This window comes from Hipposideros armiger, unplaced genomic scaffold (assembly GCF_001890085.2).
Source record: "Hipposideros armiger isolate ML-2016 unplaced genomic scaffold, ASM189008v1 scaffold_67, whole genome shotgun sequence".
NCBI classification, from domain to species: Eukaryota; Metazoa; Chordata; class Mammalia; order Chiroptera; family Hipposideridae; genus Hipposideros; species Hipposideros armiger.
Genome location: NW_017731417.1, coordinates 1,773,377 through 1,800,385, shown reverse-complemented (window position 1 = coordinate 1,800,385; position 27,009 = coordinate 1,773,377). Strand labels below are relative to the sequence as shown.

The following is a 27,009-nucleotide window of genomic DNA, read 5'->3' as shown; positions in this document are numbered from 1 at the left end:
ATGCATTGAATCTATAGATCAAGTTGGGAAGAACTGACGTCTTGACAGTATTGAGTCTTCCTATCCATGAACATAGGGTATCTCTTCATTTAGTTCTTCGATTTTGTTCATCAGTTTTATAGATTTCCTCATTTAGATTTTGTATCTATTTTGTTAGATTTATGCCTGTGTATTTCAGGTTTTTTGGTGCCAATGTAAATAATATTGCATTTTTAAATTTCAAATTCCACTTGTTCATTATCAATATATAGGAAAGCAGTTAACTTTTGTATATTAACCTTGTATCCTGCAACCTTACTATAATCACTTATTAGTTCCAGAAGTTTTTTTGCTGATTCATTTGGATTTTCTACATAGCTGATCATGTCATCTATAAACAAAGACAATTTTATGTCTTCCTTCCCAATCTGTATCTTTTGTTTCCTTTTCTTGCTTTATTGCATTAGCAAGGATTTCCATGATGTTGGAAAGGAGTGGTGAGAGGAAACATTCTTGACTTGTACCTGCTCTATGTGGAAAAGCTTAGAGTTTCTCACCATGAAGTATGATGTTAGCTGTAAGTTGTTTTGTAGATATTCTTTATTAGGTTGACAAAGGTCCCTTGTATTCCTTATTTCCTGAGAGTCTTTATCATGAATGGGTGTTGGAATTTGTCAGATGCTTATTCTGCATTTATTGATATGATAATGTGATTCTTCTTCTTTAGTCTGTTGATATGATGGATTGCATTAATTGACTTTAGAATCATACTTGGGATAAATCCCAGTTGGTTATGGTATATAATTCTTTTATACAGTAATGCCTTGGTTTGCGAGCATAATTCGTTCCAGAAACAAACTACTTGTATTGCAAGACATCGCTCGTTTACCAAGTTAAAATGTATTAGAAATGTTTGCTCATCTTGCAGAACACTTGCAAACCACGTTACTCACAATCCAAGGTTTTACTGTACTTTCTTTGGATTCAATTTGCTAATATTTTGTTGAAGATTTTTGCATCTATGTTCATGAGAGATATTGGTCTGTAATTTTCTTATAATATTTTTGTCTGGTTTTAGTATTATGGTAATTCTGGCCTCATAAAATGAGTTAGGAAGCATTCCCTCTGCTTTTATCTAAAAAATTATGAGTTTGGTATAATTTTTTCCTTAAGTGTTTGGTAAAATTACCAGTGAACCCATCTGGGCCTAATGCTTTCTGTTTTGGAAGGTTCTTAACTATTGATTCGATTTCTTTAGTAGATATAGGCCTATTCAGGTATCTGTTTCTTCTTCTGTGAGTTTTGGCAGATTGTGTCTGATACATGTATTCTTAAGTAATTGGGGCTACACTATATATAAAATTTTGGGAACTGTGCTTTTTATGTAACATTATAATACAAGTGTTCCTCAGTAGTATGAAAAGTCCCCATACATGGTTTGTTTTTTTTTAAGATTTTTATTGGGGAATTGGGGGGATGGGAACAGTGCTGGGGAATTGGGGGAAGGGGAACAGACAAGTTGCTGTCGTTTTGTTCTTCAGCCTAGTTGTGGAGGACGTTGTTTCACTGGCCCTAGTTGGCACCATCATTGCGTTCTTCGCGGGTGATGCAGATCAGTCGCCGGCTTCTGGATGGCCGCTCACTGCAGCTGCTAGCCGCTCACGCTGGCTGCTGGCTACACACCGTAGCCCATGGCAACCCATTGCCACAGGGGCTGCAGCCTGCGCCGTCGCTGGCTACTCACGGCAGCCCAGCTCCAGGTTGAGCTGTTGTTCAGCATCTTAGCTGTAGAGGGCAGTGTCACTGGCCCTCATATGTGGGATCGGAACCGGGGCCCTCTGGCGTCCCAAGCCAGTTCTAACCATCGCGCCACTTGGCCGGCCCCCCCATACATGTTTTTAATGACTGCATGAGCGTCCATCTGTGAGTGGACCATAATTAGTTGGACATTTAGGTGGTTTTCAGGTTTTTATTGTTATAAATAATGATGCAAGAACAAAGCTATACATAAGAATTTTTCTGTATTGAGAATTGTTTCATTTAAGAAATTTCTTTTAAAAATAAAAAAATGAAATTTCTTTTAACAGCAGTAGCTTCTTTTGAACTTAAGTTTAAAAATATTTATTGAATACCTGCTATGTGCTAGTCATTGCTCTAGGTGCTTAGGATATAATATAAACAAAAAGGGGAAGTCTGTGCTAATGTTACACATTCTAGTGGAGGAGAGTAAGATAATAAATGCACAATAGTAAGTTTAGATAATGATTACTACAAATAAAATAGGGTAATGGGATTGGGTTAGTTAGGGAAGATTTGCTGACTAGGGGTAGTTAGGGAAAGTTTCTCTAAGCAAGTTACATTTAACATGAAGCGTGAGTGATATAAATGAAACAAGATTTGGGAGATCATTATAGACAGAGACTTTGAGAGCATAATTATCTTGGCCTTTTCAAGAGACGGAAAGGCCAGTATGGCTGGAGTGTAGTGAACAAGAGGAAAAATAATAGGAGTTGAGGTTTAAGAAGTAGGTGAAGGAATATCTCATAGAGCCCTGTAAGTGCCATATTAGATAGTTTGGATTTTATTCTGATTGTAATAGAAAGCTATGGAGGGTTTTAACCAGGTAAATGATAAGAAATTTACATTATTTTAAAAGATCACTCTGGATATGTTAAGAAAGCCCTAGAGGGAAGCAATAAAGGAAGAAAGATGGATGGCTCAGAGGTTGTAACTGAGAAGATGGGGGTTATGATAGAACCAGTAGGACAGGCTAATGGAATGTATGTGATGAATAAGAAAAGGAGAAGTGGTTTGGATAAAATTTAGATTCTTGGTCTGAGCAATTGAGTAGATAGTGCTTGCCATTTACTAAGCAGAAGAGCAGATTGGGAGGTGATTTAAGGGGAAAAAAATTCTGGATGCATTAAATATGAGTTATCCATAATACATCCATTGCTCTGGCCTAGAGATATAGATATGGGAGTTATCACTGTATATATGCATCTAAAAACATGGGTATGCATGAGTCACTTGGGAAAGGAAGGGAAGACAGTTAAGACAAAGCCCTCGGACACTTGAATGTTGAGAATTTAGAGGTAGGGTCTAGCATAAGAGGTAGGGTCTAGCAAAGGAGACAGAAAGTGGTAGTAGATTACAGAGTCGGGAAAGTCTAGCGAGGAAAGTTTCTAAAAACAGAGTCGTGGGGCACCCCACTTGGGACCCCCTCTCATTTTGAGAGCTATAACTTTCTGCTCTAATAAAACTAGCCTCTGCTACAAAAAAATAAAATAAAATAAAAGCAAAGAGTCATCATTTGTGTCAAATACTATTGAAAAGTGTTGGAAGGGCCGGCCAAGTGGCTCAGTTGGTTAAGAGCTCGCTCAAGAGTTTAAGCTCTGAGCAACAGTGGCTCGATTCTCGGCCCAAGCTGAGCAGCCGCTGAGCTGCCAACAGGTGGCAGGGTGGCTCAGCTTAAAAAAAAAGAAAGAAAAATGTTGGAAAATAAGGATATGCAATTGATCATTAGATTTGACAGGGTCACACATGACCTTGAACTGTTTTAGCGAAGGAGAAGGGGCAGAAGCCTAATTGGAATATGTTGAGAAAATAAAGGGAGTGAAAAAGTTGAGAAAACTCTTTTGAGGAGTTTTGCTATGAATGGGGAGCAGAGAAAATAGGGTGTTAGGTGAGAGGTAAGGGAATTTTTTTTAATAGGACTATTTGAATGCTAGTATGAGTGATTCAGTAATGAGGAAGCAATAATTCCAGAAAACATTTGGAGGAATAATGTACTTGAAAGTAAGGAGAGTGGGATCCAGAACACAAGTGAAGAGTTCGAGAGGTACAGACTTTTTTTCCATTTTGTAAGAGGGAAGTCAAAGTCTGCTGGGACAGTTACAGTTAGGTTAGTGAATTTGTTGGAGACAAAGTACCACCTCTGATTCCATCTATATTATTCACTGAGTCCAAGGTAGGCTTATCAGGCACAAGGCAGAGGTTGATGGTGGGGGTTGATTGTCATAAGGGAGTTTGGAGGTTGAAAGAATGAATGCAGAATTTATCAGGTAGGTGTTTAATAGGATTGTGTATAGTGTAAAAATGCTCATTTGAGATTTGTGAGGATAAATTTAAAGAAATATTGAACACAATTGTATATAAGAAGGGAAATCTGTGAAGATGACTTTGTTTAATGTGTTACTATTTTATAGCTATGATAAATTTGGATTAACTGCTTAAAAACTTAATAATCATGGGATTTGATGACAGTGCTCTTAACTAATTAATTTCCATTATTTGGGAATAATAATAGAAAAAAGAACTTTAGAAAAAGAATCTGTTCTTTTCATGTATTTAAAATGATGGTGTCACAATATGGATAAGTGATAATCACCTTGTTAAATGTTTTAGAATAGCAATACACTTTAAAATGGTTACTTCCATCATCTTTCTCCCAAATCAATCCATAAATGTTGAGTTCTACTCTATGTTTATCAGTATAAGTAGGCAATATGTAGAATAAAACTTAAGATATTAAGTTGAATTCAAAGATAATAGAAAAACATTCATGCTTTCTTTCTCATGAAAAAAATTGGGGCTACCAGAAGAGAACTTTTAGATTCCACCCGCCCGTTAGCAATATATCCATCGCCTATTGCACATTAATCCCTCCACTTGTGTACAATATCTTACCATTTTTTACTTGCTCCAGAAACTCATCCCCTTCTCCTATATTAATATTTTTTTATTATTCTACTGGATGGTTGCTGCATATCAACTATGCTCACAGCAACCATCATTTTGCTGAAAAAAATGATGCTAAAAATAACAACAAATGATGCTAAAAACAGTTGAATATCCATATGGGGGAAAAATGAACCTCAGTTGTATCTCACAAAAGATAAAATTTAACTTAAATTGAGTCACATAGCTTAAACATGAAAGCTAACATTATAAAATTTCTAGAAAAAAGTATAGGAAATAGGACATAAAAGGCATGAATTATAAAAAGGAAAATTATAAATTGAACCTTATTAACATTAAAACTTTTCAGACTTCCAGGTAACTTAAGACAGTGGCAGGTATGCAGTAAGTAACCTCCAAGTTCTCTTACCCAAACAATGTAAAATCTTACAACTATGACATTTCTGTGCAGGACCCTAGCCTTGCCATTACTTAGAGAATGTAAAATCACAGTAAGTAAAAAGAGCAAAACAAATTCCAGCTACAGTTTCACAAGCTCTCTCCCCTCCAGTGCTAAGCTTTGCAGGGAGTGACATAACCTGAAAAACTGTGAAAATGGTGTCTTGACTGGATACTGTAAGGGTAAAGACAAAAAGAACTACAGACAATGCTATAATCTAGTTAGTAAAATTGTTCCTCACAGAGCTTCCAATTCTGAAACAACTTTGTATATACTAAAATTAAGTAAATAGACATTAGATTAGGATGAGCCTAATTTCTCACTCTTGGAGGAAGAAGTTATAAATAAGGAAAGGGAGAAGTCTGAAATAAACCATATGGTTTTGGATTAGAATCATAGGTATCAATATGAATTCATGGTTTTTAAATATATACAGATAGAAACAGAAAACAGGTCTATGTGTATACATACATATATTTCCTAGCTCTGTCTACAGAGACAGCCTAGAAGCAGTACATTTTGGTAACAAGGAGCACGTCTGCTGCCCAGATCTTGTTCTGTAGACATCATTCTGCAATAAAAGGAATGGGTTTTCTGGAGAAGTAGTTGATTATAGAGCTAGAGCAGGAAAAAATAACTAGATTAGATGAGCTTGGAATATTTTGTGCTGCAACAAGTAAGTGCAAAAGATATGGTGGCTTGTTGAAAGAATAAGGGAGACAGGATCTCCTAAAAGCCAAAGATGGAATAATTTGAGTCACAAAATAAATAATGATAGCATTGAGTTTTAATGCATAGAATAAAGTAGGAGTTACCAAGCAACAGACTGAGAGTCAAAAGTAGCCTGCCAGCAACCAATTTTTGTAAAGTAAGTTTTATTGGAAAACAAACATGACTATTTGTTTTCGCAACCTTTTTTTTGGGTTATAGTCTCCCTAAGGAGCCCTTTTAGGAATTTTTTTCCCAATTGCCCCAACCCACTACAAAATTGTAATACCATAGATGTAATGTATATCAGTTTATGTATTGTATCTGTGCCTTATATATAAAAAGAATAAGACCTCCACACATACAAGCACCAGTTTTTACCCCTTTGGAGGTGATATTGCTCCTAGTGAGAATGCATGGTTTACATATTTTCTATGGCTGATTTGGCATTAAAACAGCAGAATTGAGTAGTTGTGATAGAGATTGTGTGGCCCACAAAGCCTAAAATATTTACTAAATGTTTCTATACACAAAAATTTTGTTGACCCTTGTAATAAAATATCCATGAATTCAAGCCGATATAAACAAATAATGGATTAAATAATGAATAAATAAATGAGAAAAGATAGTTCTTCCTTATAGTAGAATTCCAATTAATAAATGTAGAAGAAAAGCATGAATGAAATAAGAGGATCACATTATGTGAATACTACAGTTGTAACTGTTTCAGGCAAGGTCCACCAATAGATGCTAAAATTAGTGAATTTGAGGAGAAACAGGGTTTGCATAGTCTCAAAGCATCTCCCCTAAAATGCTTATCTACCACAAAGAGAAACTTTGTAGTAACTTTATAGTGGAGAAATCTGACAAGCACCAACTTATCCAAGGGATTGAGGTAAATATCATCAGTAATAATATATGTATATTGACATCCTGAACTCCTTGATATGATGCACTAAGAAGAACAAATATAATTGTTATGGTATACTTGCCCAAAATACATAACTTCATTCCAATCATGAGAAAACATATTACAAATTCAAATTGAGAGACATTTTACAAAATAACTGATTAGTACTTTTCAAAAGTGTAAAGTTATTAAAGATAAGGAAAGTCTAAGGAACTGTTACAGAGACTGGAAGTTGCTAACAAGAAATAACTAAATGTAGCCTGGGATTCTTGATTGGATCTTGGAACAGAAAAAAGATATTAGTGAAAAAATTGGTGAATTTTAAATAAGGTCTGTAATTTAGTTTATGATATTGTACTAATGTTTATTTTATCTTCCTGATCATTGTACCATGGTTATGTGAGATGTTTATACTAAGGAAGTGGGATGGAGGGATATAAAAGAACTGTTTGTACTATTTTTGCAACTTTTTTGTAAATCTAAAGTTAGTCCAAAATGAAGATTCTTTTAAAAATTAAAACCTTTTGCTCTTTAAAAAATGCCATTAAGAAAATGAAAAGGCAATCCATGAACTTGGAAACACATTTACAAAACATGTATTTGAGAAAAGAATTGTATCCAGTATATATCAAGAACCAGTACAATACAATCATATGATGACAACTAACCACTTTAAAAATAGGCAGAGGGCTGGCCGAGTGGCGCATTGGTTAAGAGTTGGCTTGGGACGCCAGAGGGCCCCGGTTTGGTTCCCACATATGAGGGCCAGTGACACTGCCCTCTACAGCTAAGATGCTGAACAACAGCTCAACCTGGAGCTGGGCTGCTGTGAGTCACCCACGTGGGTGTAGGCTGCAGCCCCTGCTGCAGTGGGTTGCCATGGGCTACCGTGTGTAGCCAGCAGCCAGCATGAGCGGCCAGCAGCCACCGTGAGTGGCCGTCCAGAAGCCAGTGACTGATCTGCCTCGCCCGGGAAGAGTGCAATGATGGTGCCAACTTGGGCCAGTGAAGCAACGTCCTCCACAACTAGATTGAAGAACAAAAGGACAGCAACTTGTCTGTTCCCCTTTCCCCAATTCCCCAGCGCTGTTCCCATCCCCCAATTCCCCAATAAAAATCTTTAAAAAAAAATAGGCAGAATGCTTTTTGCCTGGAGGCAGACCCAGTTGCTAGAAGTACATGACAGTGTGCAGAGGCTCATAATGTAAACTTTATAGTCATAACTCAATGACGAAGGACCCCTGGGAGATGGAGAGTGTAAGGGAATTTATAGAGAGCAGCACGACCAGAAGGGGATTTCATAAAGCCACACTTGATGTCCCAGACTCACTCTAGGCTGCACCTGATTGGAACTGACTGGCACAGCGGATCAGACTTAGAGAACTAAACTACAATCATCCAGATTTCATATTGACACTGGTGGTGTATACATGTAGTAGTATTGCAAAGGCTTTAAAACCGAACTAACAATGTGAACTGTAATTTAAAAAATAAAAATTAAACTAACATTGGAATTCCTGAAGGAAAGTTGGGACACGTGTCCTGAACCTAATTGGATGGTTTGCCTGCTGAAACAAATAAAAAATTCAACATTCTCTAGATGATTTTAACAGGACCCAGTGTTCATAACATAATATTCAAAATGTCTGGGATATAATTCATATTTATCACACAGGGAATTAGGAAAATTTTCACAATTTAGAAAAGAGAACAGTTGATGGCCCCAAGATGATCTAGGTGTCGGAATTACCAGAGAACTTAGAGCAGTTATAACTGTATGTCATGAAGTAAAGGAGAATGCTCTTGAAACAAATGAAATGTTAGAACTTCTCAGCAAAGAAATAGAAGCTCTAGAAAAATAGAATATTTAGAACTGAAAAATACAAAAATGGAAATAAAGAATTTCCTAGTGGTCTCAATGTCTGAGTCTGTGTGGTAGCCAGATTGTCCCCTATCCACTTCCAAGTCCCTGGAATTTGTGAATATGTTGTTACATGGCAGAAATAACTTTGAAGATATAATTAAGATATGGACCTTCGGAGAATTTCCTGGGTTACCCAGTTGGGGCTAATCTAATCAGGTAAATCCTTAAAAGCAGAGAACTTTCTTCAGCTGGAGCCAGAAGAGATGCAGCTGAAGTCAGAACTTGAGGAGGATTTAATGTGCTGTTGCTGGTTTGAAGATGGAGGTGGCAATGTGAAAAAAAAAACTGCAGGTGGCCTCAGGGAGGTGAGATGTTCCCAGCTGACAGTCGACAGGAAAACAACTGCCACAATCCTTATACCACAGGGAACTGAATTCAACTAACATTCTGAATGAACTTGGAAGCTGATTCATCCTCAGAAACTCTAGAAAGGAACGAATCTGTGTCAACACTTTGATTTGGGCCTGTGAGACGAGACAGAAGACCCAGCTAAGCCACAGTGTAACTAGACTTCTGACCTGCAGAACTGTGAGATAATAAATTTGTGTTGCTTTAAGATGCTACATTTGTGTTAATTTGTCACAGCAGAATAGAAAACTAAACCAGTCTGGTATGTATTTTTATCCTTTTTACAAACTCAGTTAGATTTTACTGTTTCTTGGATGTTGGCAAAGACATGAAATTTTTGGGTCAGAAATAAAGGACTTTATTCACGGCATAGCAAACAACATGAGTCAGTAACAGAATATACGTTGTTTTCAAGTGCTATTGGGACATTTACCTATATAGGTCATATCCTATCAGATAAACCTCAACAATTTAAAAGAATTGAAATCATACAAATGTTTTCTCTGCACATAATGAAATCAAAATGAAAATCATGAACTCAGAGTAAATGAAGGGAAATCAGAAAATATTTTGAAGTGGAAGAAAATGAAAATACAACATATCAAAATTTGTGAGATTCAGCTAAAGCATTGTTCCAAGGGAAATTTATAGAAATAAATGCATATATTTGAAAAGAAAAAAGATCTCAGGTTAGTAGTCTAAGATTCCACATTAAGAACTAGAAAAAGAGCTAACTAACCCCAAAAGGAAACAGAGAAGGAAATAAAAAGCAGAAATCAATGAAAACAGCAAAGCAGTAGGGAAAAATCAAGCTAAAAGCCAGATATTTGAAAAGGTTGATTAAACTGATAAATTTCTAGATAGACTGACCAAGAACAAAAAGAAGACAGAACTTGTAAATATTCGTCAGCCTATCACTGCAGACCCAAAGACAATAAAAGAATTATAAAGGAATACTATGAGCAACTCTATGCACATGTATTTGGCAACTTAGATGAAATGGGCTATTCTCTTGAAAAATACAAACTATCAAAACTCAACAAAAAGAAACAGATAAAAAAAAAGAAACAAATAGCACAAATAACCCTATATATCTATTAAAGTAATTAGATTTGTGTAATTGTTTTAAAACATTCCAAAACAGAAAATTCCAGGTTCAGATGGCTTCACTGGTAATCCTGACAGACATTTTAAGAAGAAATAACAGCAATTCTACGAATCTCTTACAGAAAACAGAGGGGAGGGAATACTTCCCAACTCATTTTTTTTTTAATTGGGAAATTGGGAGAGGGGAACAGTGTTGGGGAATTGGGGAGGGGGCCCAGCCAAGTTGTTGTTCTTCAGTCTTAGTTGTGGAGGGTGCCAGCCGCCATCTGGCTGCCCATTTGCAGCTTGTGGCCTCTAAGGTCAAGGTGCTGTGTTATAATCTTAGTTGCAGGTGGGCGTAGCCACCATCCCATGCGGGAGTCGATCCAGCAGCCTTGTTGTTAAGAGTGCGCACTCTATCCACTGAGCCATCTGGGTGGCAGCTCAGCTCAAGGTGCTGAGTTCAGTCTTAGTTGTGGGTGGGCATAGCCCACCATCGAACAGGCAGTCTTGTTGTTAGGAGCACATGCTCTCACCAGCTGAGCCATCCTGCCACCTGTTGGCAGCTCAGTGGCAACTCAGCTTGGGCGCATTATCACGGGCCCATGTGGGAATCTAACCGGCGGCCCTGTTGCTCAGAGCTCGTGCTCTTAAGCTAACTCTTAATCAACTGAGTCATTCGGCCAGCCCCCCAACTCATTTTATGAGGCTGTGATTACTCTAATGCAAAATCCAGACAAAAACATTAGGAGAAAAGGAAATTACAGACCACTGTCCCTCTTAACATAGATTAAAAAGTGCTCAACAAAATAAACTAATAAGCAGATAAAATCTATCAATAAAATACAGCATGACCAAGTGGGGTTTATTCCAGGAATACAAGCCCAGTTCAAATTAGAAAATAAATCAGTGTAATTCACTATATTAACAGACTAAAGAAGGAAAATGCATGATCATCTCACTAGATACAGCAAAAGAATTTGGCAATATTCAACATCTGTTCAGGTTTTTAAAAATGTTTAACAGACTAAGAATAGAGGACTACACTCTTACCTATAAAAACATCTAACATCATGCTTAATGGTGGGGGACAATGTTTTCCTTGTAAGACTGGGAAAAAGACAAGGATGTCCTCTCTTACCACTCCTAATTCAACATTGTACTGAAAGTTCTAGGCCAATGCAATTAGGCAAGAAATATAAATAAAAGGCTTAGAGAAAAGGAAGAAATAAATTGTCTCTATTCCTAGATAATATGATTGCCTGCATATAAAATTCCAAATAATTGATAAAACCCTCAATCTCCTAAAACTATGAAGTGAATTTAACAAGGTCACATGTCATCTGCAAGGTTAACATACATAATTCTATTGGATCTCTGCATGCCAGCGACAAACAACTGGAAACTGAAATTTCACACAATACCATTTACAAGAATTCAGAAAAATTTAGTATAAATTTAACAAAACCTGTGTAGGACCTGTATACTAAAAACTATAAAATGAAGCTGGGGGGGGGGGGAAGCAAAGGCCTAAAAATGGAAGGATACATCATGTTTCATGGATTAGAAGACTCAATATTGTTAAGATGTCAATTCTCTTCAAGTTGATCTATAGACTTAATGCAATCCCAATTACAGTCCCCACAGGATATTTTATATATGCAAACTGATTCTAAAGTTTCTTTTGCATGTGGATGTTAAGAAGTCCCAGCACTATCTGTTGAAAAGATCGTTATTCTCCCGTTGAATTGTTTTGGAACCACCCTTGTTGACAGTTTCAATTAACCATAAATGTATCAGTTTGTTTCTGGACTCTCAATTCTGTTCCATTGATTTGCATGTCTATCCTTATGCCAATATCAAACTGACTTGATTACTGTAGTTTTGTAGTAAGTAAGTTTGAAATTGGAAAGTGTGAATCTTCCAATTTTGTTTATTTTTCTATATTGTTTTGGCTGTTCTGAATTTGGCTGTTCTGACAAGTATCAGCTTGTCAGTTTCTTGAAGGAAGATATAGTGTTTAGGCAGGAATTGTGTTGACTCTGTAGATCAATGCCATCTTCATATTGCACGCCTAGAACACAAGATGTCTTCTCATTTATGTAGCTCTTTAAAAAAAAAGTTTTTAATGGTGTTTTGTAGTTTTCAGTATACAAATCTTGTACTTTTTTGTTAAATTTATTCCTAAATGTTCTATTCTTTTTGATGCTATTATAAATGGAATTGTTTTCTTGATTTAATTTTTAGGTTGCTTGTTGCTAGTATGGAGAAATACAGTTGATATTTTATATTGATTTTATATCCTTCAACTTTGATCACCTCATTTGTTAGCTCTACTTGGGCTTTATTTTGTTGTTAGTGGATTCCTTAGGATTTTCTGTACACAAGATCATGTCATCTGCAAATAGAGATGGTTTTAATTCTCCCTTTTATTTCTTTGTCTTCCCTAAATGTCCTGGCTAGGATATCCAGTATTATGTTGAATGGAAATGGCAAGAGCTGACATCCTTGTCTTCTTTGTGTACTTAACAGGGAGAACTTACAGGCTTTCACTATTAAATGTGATGTTAGCTATGGGTTTTCATAGATACCCTTTATCAGGTTGAGAAAGTTCTCTTCAATTCCTAATTTGTTGTACATTATCATGAAAGGGGTTGGGTTTTTGTCAAATGTTTTTTCTGTATATATTGAGATGAACATGTGTGGGGTTTTGTTGTCCTTTATTCTATTAATATATTATATTACACTGGTTGATTTTAATATGTTGAAACAACCTTTCATTCTCACTTAGCTTCCCTCTTATCAGTTACTCGCTTAATATTCCCTGACTTGATGAATACCACTCCAAGCCACCCAGATGTCCAAACCAGAAACCCAAGAGTAATCTTAGGCCCCTTCCTTTCTCTTACTTCCTATATCCGATCAGTTGATTCTGTTTTAATACCCTTCTAACTTTTCCCTGTTGTAGTTCATCCTCCTTCCTGATGCCAGGAGTGATTTTTTTTCCTCCCAAACATGAATCTGATCATCTAAATCTACTTGTAGAAAAATTTATCAAGGAGAAATTCATATTCATTCCCTGCCTCCTGCTAATGTACATAAACCATTACTAACTGTTAGGTCTTTGTCTTATTTTTATAGACTCATAGATTACTTTCTGTGAATTATGGGTAACTTTTCTGTTTTTAAGATGTGATTTGTAATTGAATATTAATGCTGTTATAGTGCTACAAAGTGCTATTTTTGGACACTAAGATGTGGTCTAACTTTGTCCAATAAAAAAAGTAAAATGGGAGAGAGGGCTTAAAAACAGAAGAATACCAAATGAGAAAATAGCATATGGTAGGATTGCAACTGATTTGTTACTGTGGTTCAATTGATCTCTTGAGAATTCTTTTTGAGAAATTTACACACATTATATCATATTACAAGGATGACTTCATTAACTATTTATCACATATACTATTGAGGTAGCAACTCAGCATGGCTTTTTATAGAAGCTCTTTTATTTTAAATCCAAATTATTTTAAATGGATAAGTAATTAAAATCTATTTTTAATATTAGTATAGATAAGTGTTATATATATACCAAACATTAAAAAAGCTCTGTAAGCAATTTTAAGTCTATTTGTTTGTTTTGCAGCCTTGCTTTGCATCCTGAACGAGTGTTGGTAGCAACAGGACAAGTTGGGAAAGAGCCCTATATCTGTGTTTGGGATTCATACACTGTGCAGACCATATCAGTTCTGAAGGATGTTCATACACATGGTATAGCTTGCTTAGCATTTGACATAGAGGGACAGGTATGTGATAATTTTTTTCTTTTTGCTAAATTATGTTTTAAAATGTACTATAAGAAATAATTATAAATTTATGAATATTAAATTGGAAAGCAATTGATTAAAAATTCAAAGGTGGAGGTGGGTAGGTAGGGTGGGTAGTTGATATATACAAGGAAAATAAGAACAATAAGGAGTTTTTATTTTATTGTATCAAGAACTTTTCAGTTGAATTATTAAAGCAAAAGAGATTCTGATTCAATGGAATATTACCGGGTTGTTTAGAAAATTTTACATATAACTCTTTTCCAGTCACGTATGTTAATAGGACAGATGGAAGATATCTTAGGAAAATTAAGTTTCTTTATAAATAGAGCTGTATACATTTAATTTTTAGTTATTTTAACGTTTTCTATTAAAATTTTATTTTTTATTGAAAATAATGAGGCAATTACTATAATGAGATATTTTTATACAAAAAATCAAAGTTATAAACAAAGGATATAATAGTCATTCCACTTACTAATCAGTTCCTGAATTATTTACTTCTAGTCAATGATTTATAATATATATATATATATATATATATATATATATATATATATATAACAAGAGAAGAGCTTTTTTGTGGTGCTTTCATGGAACTTATTATCCCTAAATAATATTTAAGAAGTGGTAAGAAGTTGGATTTTGCAGTTATGGTTAATTTATAGTCTTTAAAAGTTTTATGTTAAAAAAGTTAGACTTTAAAAAATCATTTTAACTTTTAGAAAAAATTTCAGTTATCTGTTTTTCAATTCATTAAAAGTAATTTCAAAGATCTAGATTTAACAAGCACAGATTACATTGTGTTCTTTTTTTCTTGAAAGTGATAGCCAATAGTTGTTTTATTTATAACTGAGGAGTAGCTTCTTTGAGTACCATAGATACATATAACTTTCTGACAAGAGTCTGGTAAGAGATCTGTAAAAATTAACTGGAACCTCTCATTTGGGGGAAAATGTGCTTCTAGGTTTAATACCACTGTGTAGCAGTGATTGACAATTACAGAACCTTAATTTGTGTCCCATTTTTGCTATTATTGGGTCTTCAGAAAAGTCATGACGTATTTTGTCTGTTTTTCAAAGGTCATTTATTTATAGAAAGAACAAAGATCAGTCAATGATATATTGCCCGTTTTGTTAGATAACCTTTTGCCATATTTCAGTGAGCTTCATAATTCCTTGTTCATAGAAGGACCTGTCTTTATTTAAGAAAAACTGAACAAGGGCCGATTTACAGCCTTATGTGAATTGAACGTTATACCACTCAAGGAGTTTTGAAGAGAGCGAAACAAGTGGAAGTTTGATGGCGAAAGGTCAGGCGAGTATGGTGGGTGTGGCAACACATCCCATCCAAGCTCCAGTAATTTTTGACGGGTAATCAAAGTTGTGTGTGTTCTCGCGTTGTTGCGGTGGAACACAACTCCTTTACAGTTAACAAGCTCTGGATGTTTCTGGATGATGGAGTCATTCAAACTGTCCAGTTGCCAACAGTACACATTCAAATTGATTGTTTGGTTCCTTGGTAGGAGCTCGAAAAACACGACACTTTTAAAATCCCACCACACTGAGCATAACCTTCCCCTGATGAATGTCTGCTTTTGATGTAGTTTGAGGCGAATCATCATGTCGGGACCAAGACCGTTTGCGCACCACATTGTTATAAACAATCCACTTCTCATCACCAGTTATCAGTCGCTTCAAAAAAGGATCGTTTTTCTCACTTTTAATGAGCGTATTGTAGATGTTTATACGCGCCGTCAAATGAACTTCTTTGAGTTCATACAGAACCCAAATATCGAGCTTTTTTACATATCCCAACTTCTTCAGTTGGTCGTGAATGCTTGAATGATGGATGTTCAGTGTTTCTGCAATCTATCATGTCGTGTAACATGGGTTTGACTCGATCAATGCCTTTATTTTGTCATCAATCTCGGTGGGCCTCCCTGACCGAGGGGCATCATTGAGATCAAAATCACCACCACAGAATTTAATGAACTATCGTTGGCACTGACGTTCTTGTAGAACATTGTCACCGTAAACTTTATGCAACTTTTCACAAGCTTGAGGTGCATTCTTCCCTTTATGGAAGTAAAACAGTAAAATATGGCGAAAATGCACAGTTTGGTCTTCCATCTTCAATTTGTTGTAAAAATCTCCCAAACTCAGCCAAATCACTCAATTTTTTTTTAGAATGAAGCTAGAGCTGTCAGTTGTCAAATGACATAGCAATAACATAGATGCGAATGACTCTAGTACCTCCAAAAATGAACTATTTCAAACATGCATCATGACTTTTCCAAAGACCCAATATTTTCAAGTATCTTAATTGTTCTCATATCAGAATTTTATTTTCTATTTTAAAAGGAAGAGAATAATACTCTTTACCTACTTCACAGATTATATTTTATGAAACAAGCCTACAAAGTTGTTTACAAAAATCATTTACTAAAGGTGTTATGAAATCCAAGATGTTTAACTATAAGTGTTTATATACTATAAATATGTTTACTTCTTAATTTTAAAATTGCCTTTTGTAAGTGTAATATATTGCATTGCTGAGGAATTTCTCTAATATATACAGGGAAAAAATGTACCCATAGCTTTTTTTTAGTTGAAAGCTTTTAATTTCAGTTATTTTAAGCAATTTATAAGAAAATGTTGGGTACATGTATTTTATTACAGATCTTAATGAGAACATGTTACTTAAGAAATTTAAGCTTCTAAAAAACATAATAGCTAAAAGTTATTGAGCACATACTAAGTGTCAGGCATTGTGCTAAGCCTACATTATCTCATTTAATCCTCACAACCCTATGAAATAGATACTATTATTATCTCTATTTTACAGATAAAGAAACTGAGACTTAGAGAGGTTAAATAACTTGCCCCAGGTTACACAGCTAGTAAATGGAACCAGAGCGGGAACCCAGGTCAGTTACACTCCAAAGCTCATGTTTTTAACCGCAATGCTCTACTGCCTCCCAAACATGGAATTTAGGAGGTAGTTATTTACATTTTAAAAGGAAGTCATCCATCTTAAGTACAGTTAAAGCTTGAAAGGAACTGTTACCAATTGAAGATTAAGTTAAGAAGAGTATCTCTGAAATTATCTTAATGAGAGAATGCTTTAGTTAAAAAATATATTCTAGAACATATCTATCCAGTAATATCTATAAACTATGAAATACCAACTAGGAAATTCTGTATAATTTTTGCATTTTCTACTAGAATTGAAACTATAAGTGATCAATTAAGATTTATCCAATGAATGAGTTTCCCCATTTGTAGTAATGCTGAATGTTCTTTTCCCAGAGGGTTTCTTCTAAATGGATTGACTATCCATGCTAATACTTGAGGCCTTCCTTACTGAGAATAAATTAGGGCCTGAAAAGACTAGTTACATAAATCCACATCAAACAGGGACTAAAATTTCGTAGTAAATGGGGGAGGGGTAGGAGGATGGGAAATTTGGTACTTTATCTTGAAAATACAACTATAATTTATAAAAGGACATTTCTCATATTTAACAAATTTAAGTTATTGTTACAACTCTGCTAGTTTATAGAACGAACTAAGAATAAAGTGTTACTATTTTTAACCTAATTTGTCAATTATATGCTGGTTCAAAATAAAATAGTTTACATTTCACTTTTGGCGCATGATTATGAAGAGGATCATTTTTACAAAAATACTAGAGGAGTTCATTCATTTTTTTCAAGGGTCTTTCAGCAATTTCTTGATATCTAGACATATCTCAGGTGCCTGTTGTATTATATTTTAATTTTCTTCTATTCTTCCAGATCCTAACATCTAATGGCTTGATTTGACCAATATTTACTCAAATATTGGTATGATTTGACCAATATTTGCTCTATTAAGTCCTACAACTTTTGCAAAATTTGTGATTTTTACTTCATAACAATTATTATGTAATGAACACTGAGATCACAAGGACCCTCGTACTGGAACCTTTTAAGTTTAATTGGCCATTATTTGAATATGTTTTGTAATTATAGGAACTCATAGGATGAGCCTAGTTATGTCTACTAGAATATTTTTCTTCTTTGAATGCTTAGTGTGTACTAGAATATTTAGAACTTTTAAATAAATACTTCCAATTCAATTAATAGATGCAACCAAGATTTTGTTTGGAAATAAATCAGGGAGGAATTTGGGAAGGTGGATAGAGGCTTCTTTATCTGGTTTTCTTTTTCCCTCTCTGACTGGTACTTCTTAGTTACCTTTAAAGGAACCTTTCCCTCTGTCTGCTTCTTAAATGCCAGTGTTCTTTAGGAGTCTGTAAGCTTTTATTCTTTTCCCTTTACTTATTTTCCCTAGGTGATTATCTAGATCCATGATTTTAACTCCCATATTAACAGTTGGCCCTGGCTTCTCTCCTTAGCTCCAAATACCCTCCTTGAGTGTCATATAGATACACCATATACTCCATGGTTAATTCTAACTCTGTTAACAAAACAGAGCTCTTTCTCCTGGCCCCTGGCCTACTCTCCAGCCTTGTCTCCTGCCACTTCCCGGTTGGCTCTCCTCCCCTCGGTTACACTGAAATAGTGGCTCTTTCCTGAAAGCACCATGATGTGTCCAGTCCTGGTGTTCTTTGGGCTGAAATGCACTTTCTCTTACTTTTCTACCTGACTGTCTCTTGAACTCTGTCTTCCAAGATATGGTTCAAGCATTACTTTTACTGGAAAACTTTCTTTATTCTCTTCCTCACCTATGTAGGCTGGGCTAAATGTGAAAACAAATAAGAAGAAAAAGTGATAAAAGCCTAGGAGAGGAGGTAGTATTTACTTGGTTATTTCTACCTTTTCCTCTCTGCTGTTGCTTACTCTGTGCTTGGGGAGGTTCATTTTGGCCATATGTTTATCAGGGCTACAGAGGAAGTGCTCCTGAGTCACCCTGTTTTGCGAGGGCCTGTACAGAGCTGAGATGCTTTGACGCTCTATTGAGATACATGGAATTTTAAAGCTTTTGGCCAGTCATGGTTTGCTGTGTGTGTATGATGAGCTCAACCACAGAGACGAGGCATTGGTAGAAAGAACAGAGCCCTCTGACTATTACTCACTTTATGCTTGTCTTGTGAAATTTAAATCTCTACAATTTACTGTAGCAAGCAGTAGATACCTTTGTTTTAGGTATATATGTGCTGATACCCTCTTAGTTCCCAAATATTAAAGACTCTCATGAGGAGCAAATCATCTCCTCTTCACTTGAGCTTTCTATTGGCGTAATTTACTGTAGAGCCATAAGAAACACTATTCTCTATCTTTTTATGTGAGCCATTCACTCTACCCATTTGGGGTTTAAATAGTAATTCTACTTGCCAAAACTGTTTATAACTGGGTACTGGATGACATTTCTCATTCGAATAGGGAGAGGGCATTGGGTTCTTAAAGCTAATTATGGTTATGGTAAACTGATGATACCAAGCATTATACGGTGTTATTGTATAAGATTAACTATATGCCAGGCACTCTTCTAACTCCATTATATATTATATACAAGGTATGATCAAAAGATGTGAATGTTTAAATTTAAAAAATTCATTACAGTAAAAGACACATGGCTATTAATCCCCGTCAAAATACTCCCCCTTGCTTCGAACACGTTTATCCCATCATTCCTGCCACTTTCTGATCAGTTCTGGAAGTCTTCTTTCATGAATGTCTTTAGTTGTGCTGTTGTGGCTGCCTTGATGTCATGAATCATTCTGACCTTGGGAAAGAGCGAGAAGTCACACGGTGCCAGATCTGGTGACTAAGGTGGATGAGGACACACCATAATGTTTTTATTTGACAGAAATTGCCGTACCAGAAGCGATGTGTGACACAGAGCATTGTCATGATGGAGGATGATTTACTGCACATTTTAAAACACACCTTCTCTCAACCGTAGCTCACACCCGACTGACTGCACCGAACAAGTTGAAACTTGTCACACACTGTTACTAAGGTTCGACGCACCGCTTCCTGTATTGAAGATCCTGCCTTTCCCTTGGATGGCACTCGGCAGCAGCGTTCACTGTAGTTTTTGATCACACCTTGTATGTTCATTCTCATATTAACCCTGTGAGGTACTTTTATTATCCCCACTAAATAGGTGAAGACACTAAGGTACAGAGAGGCTAAATAACTGGCCAAAGTCAACCAGTTTAGTGAATGATGGAGCTGGTGTTCAAATCTAGGCAGTCAGGTACCAGAATGTATGCTCTAAACCAGTGATTGATATACTTTCTATTTGGTTGTCGGAAAAGTCATGACGCATTTTTGCAACGAAAAACAGAAAAAATACGTCATGACTTTTCCGACAACCCAACATAACAAGTCAGATAGTAAATAAGTTGAAGCTTTGTGGGCCATGTGGTCTCAGTGGCAACTATCAGCTCTGCATTATAGTGTGAAAGCTGTCATAGACAGCTGGTAAAAGAATGGGTGTGACTGTGTGCCAGTAAAACTTTATTTATAAAAACAGGGTGCAGGCTGAATTTGGCCTGAAGCTGTCGTTTGCAACCTCTGCTTCTAACTAAACCAGTGCTTTTCAAAACGTGTTGTGGGTTAGTCCTTGTGATTTCTTCTTTAACCCTTCAGTTTCTTAGAAGTGTGTGTACTGTCAATTTCCAAATATTTGGAGGATTTTCTGCATAACTTTCTATTATCCTGATTTCTGTTTTTGTCAGAGAACATATTTTATTTTCATTTTTAAAAATTTGTCTAGGCTTATTTTGAGATTCAAAATTTTGTGCTCTTAATGAAGCATCATGAACTGTTGGAAAGGATATGGAAAAATATGTGTATTCTGTTTCCTTTCTCTTCTGTTTATTGTATTGTTGTCATCATTCATTTTATTTCTACATATTTCATAAACCCTGTAATAACTTATTTTTTTCCTAAAACAGTTAGTTTTAAAATCAAATTATAAACAAGAAAAATATTACTTACATATTTACCATTTGGGTGCTCTTCATTCATATGTGTAAATTAAGCATTGAGTGATTCTGACCCTTTGTGATCTCTGGGAGTTGTTTGGCTTTAGCTTCTTAGGAATTGTTTTTCTCCCAGAATTTGTTCTTTGCTTAGCCTCAGGATTTCACCTTGTGCATGTCAAGATTGGTGTTCTCAAGGGAACCCATAAACAGATTTTCCGGAGCTTTTTCTCTGCTAATTCTAGCCATCTTGGCCTCTTTGAACTCCAGACTCTTTTCTCAAATCAGCGTGTCTGCTGGGCTCTTTTTGCAGTTCACCTTTCCATGCTATAGTCTGGAAATTGTCTCCTTGATAAAGGCTGGGGAGTTGCAGGACTCACCTTGTTTGTTTTCCCCTCTTTCAAGGTTCAGTGTTTTACTTCCTATTTTAAATGTCTGAAAACATTTGTTTCACATATTTTGTACAGTTTTCTAATTGTTTATGGCAGGAGGTAACTTCAGATGGTCATACTCATTCATGGCCAAAAGCCCATCTTTCATGTTTCTTAACCTAATACTTTCTGTCTCACTGTATCCTTCTTTCAACTCTGTCTCTTCATCTCCCTCTAACCTCCTCTTTAACTCTTCCACTGAGTTTTTAATTTCATTTACTTACCATGTCTGAAAATTCTGTTTGCTTCTTCAAATCTGCTCGGTTACCTTTTAGTGTCTTCTTTGCTCATATGAATATATTTTGAAGACTTAATTTTATTTCTCTACTCACATTAAACTTATTTTATATAATCTGATATTTACAATGTCTGATGTTTTGTAGGACTGATTTTGCTGTTTGTCATGACTTGCTGATTCTCACTCAGAGCCCTTATTTACTATGGCTGTTGGGAGGAGACAGTTTATTTTTAATTTTAAGTTTATTTTTATTTATTGCTACCTTTAGGAATTCTTTGAGGGATAGATTAAAGTTTTATTCATCCACATAGGATTTATATTTGCCTGTGCAACATTGTTGAAGATGCTTGAAAACTGGGATCCTTTGGACCACTTTGAATGAAAATTTCCACTTGAGGGATTCAAGATTAATGTGGATTTAAGCATTACAGCCATGTGAAGGCTGCTGGTGGCTACAGATTTTCAGGATGGTTTTTATTCCCCTTTAATGCATTGCCACCCCTTCTTTTAAAAGGGATTGTCTCCTATTTTCCCTTACTCTGAGGAGTTCACTGCTTTAGTTAGAGGTCTGCAGTTCAAATCTCTATCTGGGCAGGTCCCAAACGTTATTTCTATTGCTGTTCAGCCTACAGAACAAAAAACAGGCTTGCCAGGATTTAGCTGATACCTATAGAATAAAGTGTATATAGGAACTCTCTTACTGTCCAAGATTCCCATAGGAAACCACTTTGTTTTTATTCTCAGATTTCTTAATTTTTGACAGCTCAGCAGTGCCTTTAAAAAGATGTTTTTAAATTTTATCTAGCATTTTAAATTTTTTGGCAGGCGAGATGTTTAGGGTATTTTGTCAATCCTACTGTTAAAATGGAAGTCATTCTTCTGTTTTTACATGTGCAGAACTACACATATGTGCAAATATTAACAAGATGAAATATATCCAGCCTTTCTCTATGAGGTCTATAAAATATAAATGTGTAAGTTTTAATGTTTACAATACCCCATGAGTAGAATTTGGTTGCCATTTATAATTTGGTTACTTTTTTATTTGTTTGCCTTTATATTCACTTCTGGACTTCTTGGACATAATTCAGCGCTTGGTTTCAGTTGGACTCGATTCAAAGAATGCAGTTTGTGTTTGGGATTGGAAAAGGGGGAAAATGTTATCTATGGCTCCTGGTCACACAGATAGAGTAAGTATACTCTTTGGGGTTTCTAATGGGTACTGGATGGGACAAGACCAGAATCAGGGGATTTTATGTTTCTGTGTTTTGTTATTGCCAGATAGTTCATGCGTAATTAAATTTTAAAGTACAGTTGTAAATACCCATAATATTTTAGAATGTATATGTATTATAGACTCAATATGTGTACTGTTAGCACAAAACTTTCAACCCAATGTTAGCTTCAGCAAAAATGATAAATTTTACGTTATTGAAACCTCAATTCAAAAATTGAATGATTCATACCTAGGGTCTGTTTAGTTTGGTTTACCACCAATGTTACATGTGTAATAATTAAGGTGAAAAATGTTTTGTGTGTAAATTTAAAATTATGTATTAGTATTAAATTTTTTAGAGACTGAACATTTTTTACTTTGGAAACTTGTTAAAAATATATTTATTCCAAATTGTATAAAATTAATACAAAGAATAAATTGTATTTTCAGCTTTTCAGTTAAATATATACTGTTATACATCAACATACATAGAACATTATCATAAACACTTAAAAATGCCTGATTTTTTGGTGTGTAGTAAAAGTCTAACCTGAACTGGCACAGAAGGTATAGTTCTTGAATCTATTTTGGGTGAATCTATGAATCTGTAAAAGATGTTTAGAAAAATTTGTGTGTATTTGCATTTTGGAAAATAAACTTGGTTTTCAGCAGATTCTCAAAGGGACCTGTTACACACTCACAAACACAATTTAATTATTAAGTATTAGGTATATATTTTTAACCTTTATGTATTCTGACTTACTTAGATCAAAGCATTACACATATTACTTTTGGTTTAGTAAATAGACTGGTTATTATGAAAACTGATACTATCGGGATTTTTAAAAGTATTTTTGTGGTTTAAAGTTGCATCAATATGTTTTTTGAATAATCTGTATTATGGTGAGTTGTTAAACATTCATTTATAAGATGTATTCTTCATTATCACTGAAGAGAATCAGTTCGTAAATTTTTAGAGGTAATAAGCATTTTACATGATTATGCTGGCAAATGTCAAAGAAACATGGTGAAAACTACCAAATAGCAGAATTGTTCTTTTCTGCTATGAAATTATTTTTCAAATATTAGTTTTTCTTTTATTTATTTATTGTTTTGTTTTGTTTTTAAGCTGAGCCATCCTGCTACCTGTTGGCAGCTCAGCGGCTGCTCAGCTCGGGCTGGACTCGAACCGCTATTGCTCAGAGCTCAAACTCTTGAGCGAGCTCTTAACCAACTGTCTTTTATTTATTGTTAAACGACATGTTTGTAATGCATTTTTATTTCTTCTGGGTTTTTTTCTTGTTTGCTTTTATAAGAAAAGGGTTGGTATTTAGAATTTGTGGAATCATAGAAAAGAATGAATCCTGGAGCTCTCCAAAATTTAAGTATAAGTTAATTTTATTTGACTCATAAATGATAAAGAAAGCCAAAAAATGAAAACAGAACTTGCACTGTGAAATAAATGTTTGGATCCTTTATGTAAGTAGTTCTATATGATAGAAAGCTATAAAAATGTTCTCTATTTCTAGCTGTATGTGTTAAGTGTATATTACATTCAGACCTCTCTTTTGTAAAAATTATACAGGTACCTGCCTCATGCCCTGGTCTGTTGAGCCTTTCTTGTTATTTATGGATGTAATTTTTTAAATTACAAATATAGTTGTCAATTGTTACTCCATTAGTTGCTTCATAAGTTCATAGGAACTAAGAAGTAGTTTTTGTTTCTTATCATTTGCATGTTTATGTCTCATAAGATTTTAAAGTATAGGATACTGGTTATTTATTGAGGGATACTATTTTATGGTAGGTAGGGTTTGGGAGCTGTTTGGTCTTTTGGACGGGATTCTTAAATGATTCTGAAAATAAGTATTTTAACCATGAATCTGATTTATTTACAGATATTTGATATTTCTTGGGATTTGTACCAGCCAAATAAACTTGTCAGCTGTGGTGTAAAACACATCAAGGTACTAGAAGGGTCTTGTTTTATAACAGTCATGTTTACTTACTCTTTGCCACTAAGTGTGTTATCACACTATTTACAATTTAGGATAGTTTTAGGATTTCGATAGTACTTACTTTTAAAATGCCAACATTTTTAATGTTCTTACGTTCAATCTAACAAATATTTATTGTGTAGTTACTGTGTATATGAGGCATCTATGTAAGGGACATAGGTATGAATAGGGAACTAATCAAACACTTTCCCTAACGAAGCTTATAGCCTAATGAAGTAGGTTTTACTCTGTTCATCTTGTTTCTTCATGTTTCACTTAGAAAGTAGAATGTGAGAATAAGAAACCAAATAAACTAAACATTTTCATTCACAAAGATGGAATGGTGTGGTAGAAGCAACATGGATAGAGCTGACTTTGCCATCTACTAGCTGTTTGACCTGGGATGAGTCATTTAATCTCTTTGAGCTTTTTTTCACATGTTAAAACTGTGGCTGCTCTTTACCACCCTCATAGAGTTGATTGAATAAGGCAGTATATATTCAAGTGCTTGTCAGAGTGTCTTGCACGTGGTCAGCTTTCTGAAAGTGTTACCTTTTCCTGTCTCTATATTTACTCTTTGATTTGATCTCAGCCTTTGATGGCCAATTTACTTTGCTTATGAAAGCTCTGAATTTTGTTTTATAATTATAGTTCAGGTTTTGAGACCCATATAGTCAGTGGTGATATTCATTCTTGTTTATAGTTACTTTTAAATCCCTGGTGCAAATTGGAAATACTTGTTTCTCTCCCACTATCTGATATAGCATTTCCTTGTAACAGTTAATTCTATTAAGTAAGGTTCTGTGTGCACATTCTTTCTTTTGATACTCTCACTTCCTTCCTCGTTTTCTCCAAAGCACCTTTAGCTTCTGCTGCAATTCTAGTCTCCATATTCTGGTACCGATTTGATAATAGCATAAAATGTTAATTTTTCAACAAATAGTTTAGTAGCAAAAGGCTCTAAACTAGGTTTAAGCTATGTAGTATAAGCACTATGAAGGTAGAAATTTCTGTCTTGTTCATCTTTGACACAGTATTTGTATATATTAAGTTCTTAATAAGTTATTCACAAATTAATAAAGAGCCATTACTGCTGTTTTATATTGTAAATAAAGCTAAAATTTTTTTTTAAAAACCTACCTTCTCAATTAAACTAATCTATGAATTACATTTCTTTTCATTTGGTAGAGGCAGTAAATAGCATGGTAGCTTTCTTTGCAAGCAATTTATGTGAGGAAACTGAGTCCCAGAGATGATCTAGAACTGTACTGGCCAGTATAGTAGCAACTAGCCACCTGTAGCTACTTAAATTCATTAAAAGTAAATAAAATGTAATATTCATTTCTTTAGTCACACTGTCAGTATGCGCAAGAGTAACATGTATCTAGTGGTTAGTCTATATGATAGCATGTATGTGTATAACTATATATTTTATATATGTTATATATATATATTTATATATGTTATTTATATGTATGTATGTATGTATGTATATGTATATGTATATATACACACACACACAGAAAAACCTTGGATTGCAGGGAACTTGGTTTGCAAGAGTTCCGAAAGACGAGCAATCATTTCTAATACATTTTAACTAGGTAAATGAGCGATGTCTTGCAATACGAGTAGTTTGTTTCCGGAACGAATTATGCTCTCAAACCAAGGTATTACTGTGTATAATATATATGAGACATTTTCATCATCATAGAAAGTTGTATTGGATAGCAATGATCTGGATTCTAGAACAGTCATTCTTAACTCTCACTGGGCATCACAGTCATTTGGATACCTGGGTTTCACTGTCTCAGTTTATCTCAGTGGGGGCCCATGCGTACTATGCTTCATAATTTCATGATTCTAATGTGTAGCCAAAATTGAGAATCACTGATCTAGAAGAAATAATGGGTTGAAATTAGGATTTGCTGAAAGGAAGAGAACCAGCTGTCCTTATGCAGCTTTTAAAATTAAAAATCATAAAATTTCATTGATTAAAACATTCATTAGTTATTTGAGTGGAGTGAGCATGATAATTTTTAGGTCTTTGAGGCTTCAGGTTTTAAACTAAGATCTTCAGGTCTTAAAATAAGATCTTACAGATCAGGTAACATCTTTAAGTATATAATACTAACAAATTATATTATTTTAAAAGGTAATTTACTTATTATAAAGTTGAATTTATTCTCTGGGCCTAATTTCTTTATGCAGAACTAATTAATGTATGTATTCTTGCACTGCCCTACTTTTGTTTCTTTCTCTCTGCAAACTC

General features: G+C 34.9%; 1 protein-coding gene across 7 annotated transcripts in view; it reads left to right on the top strand.

The window, feature by feature from the left end:
* EML5 (EMAP like 5) overlaps window positions 1-27,009 on the top strand; it is a 129,861-nt gene that overhangs the window by 10,552 nt on the left and 92,300 nt on the right. For all 7 annotated transcript variants that reach the window (XM_019642299.1, XM_019642300.1, XM_019642298.1 and 4 more), the window contains exons 2-4: window positions 13,739-13,898; window positions 22,619-22,717; window positions 24,642-24,710. In XM_019642299.1, the coding sequence (XP_019497844.1) occupies window positions 13,739-13,898; window positions 22,619-22,717; window positions 24,642-24,710 (328 nt within the window). The remainder of the gene's footprint in view (window positions 1-13,738; window positions 13,899-22,618; window positions 22,718-24,641; window positions 24,711-27,009) is intronic.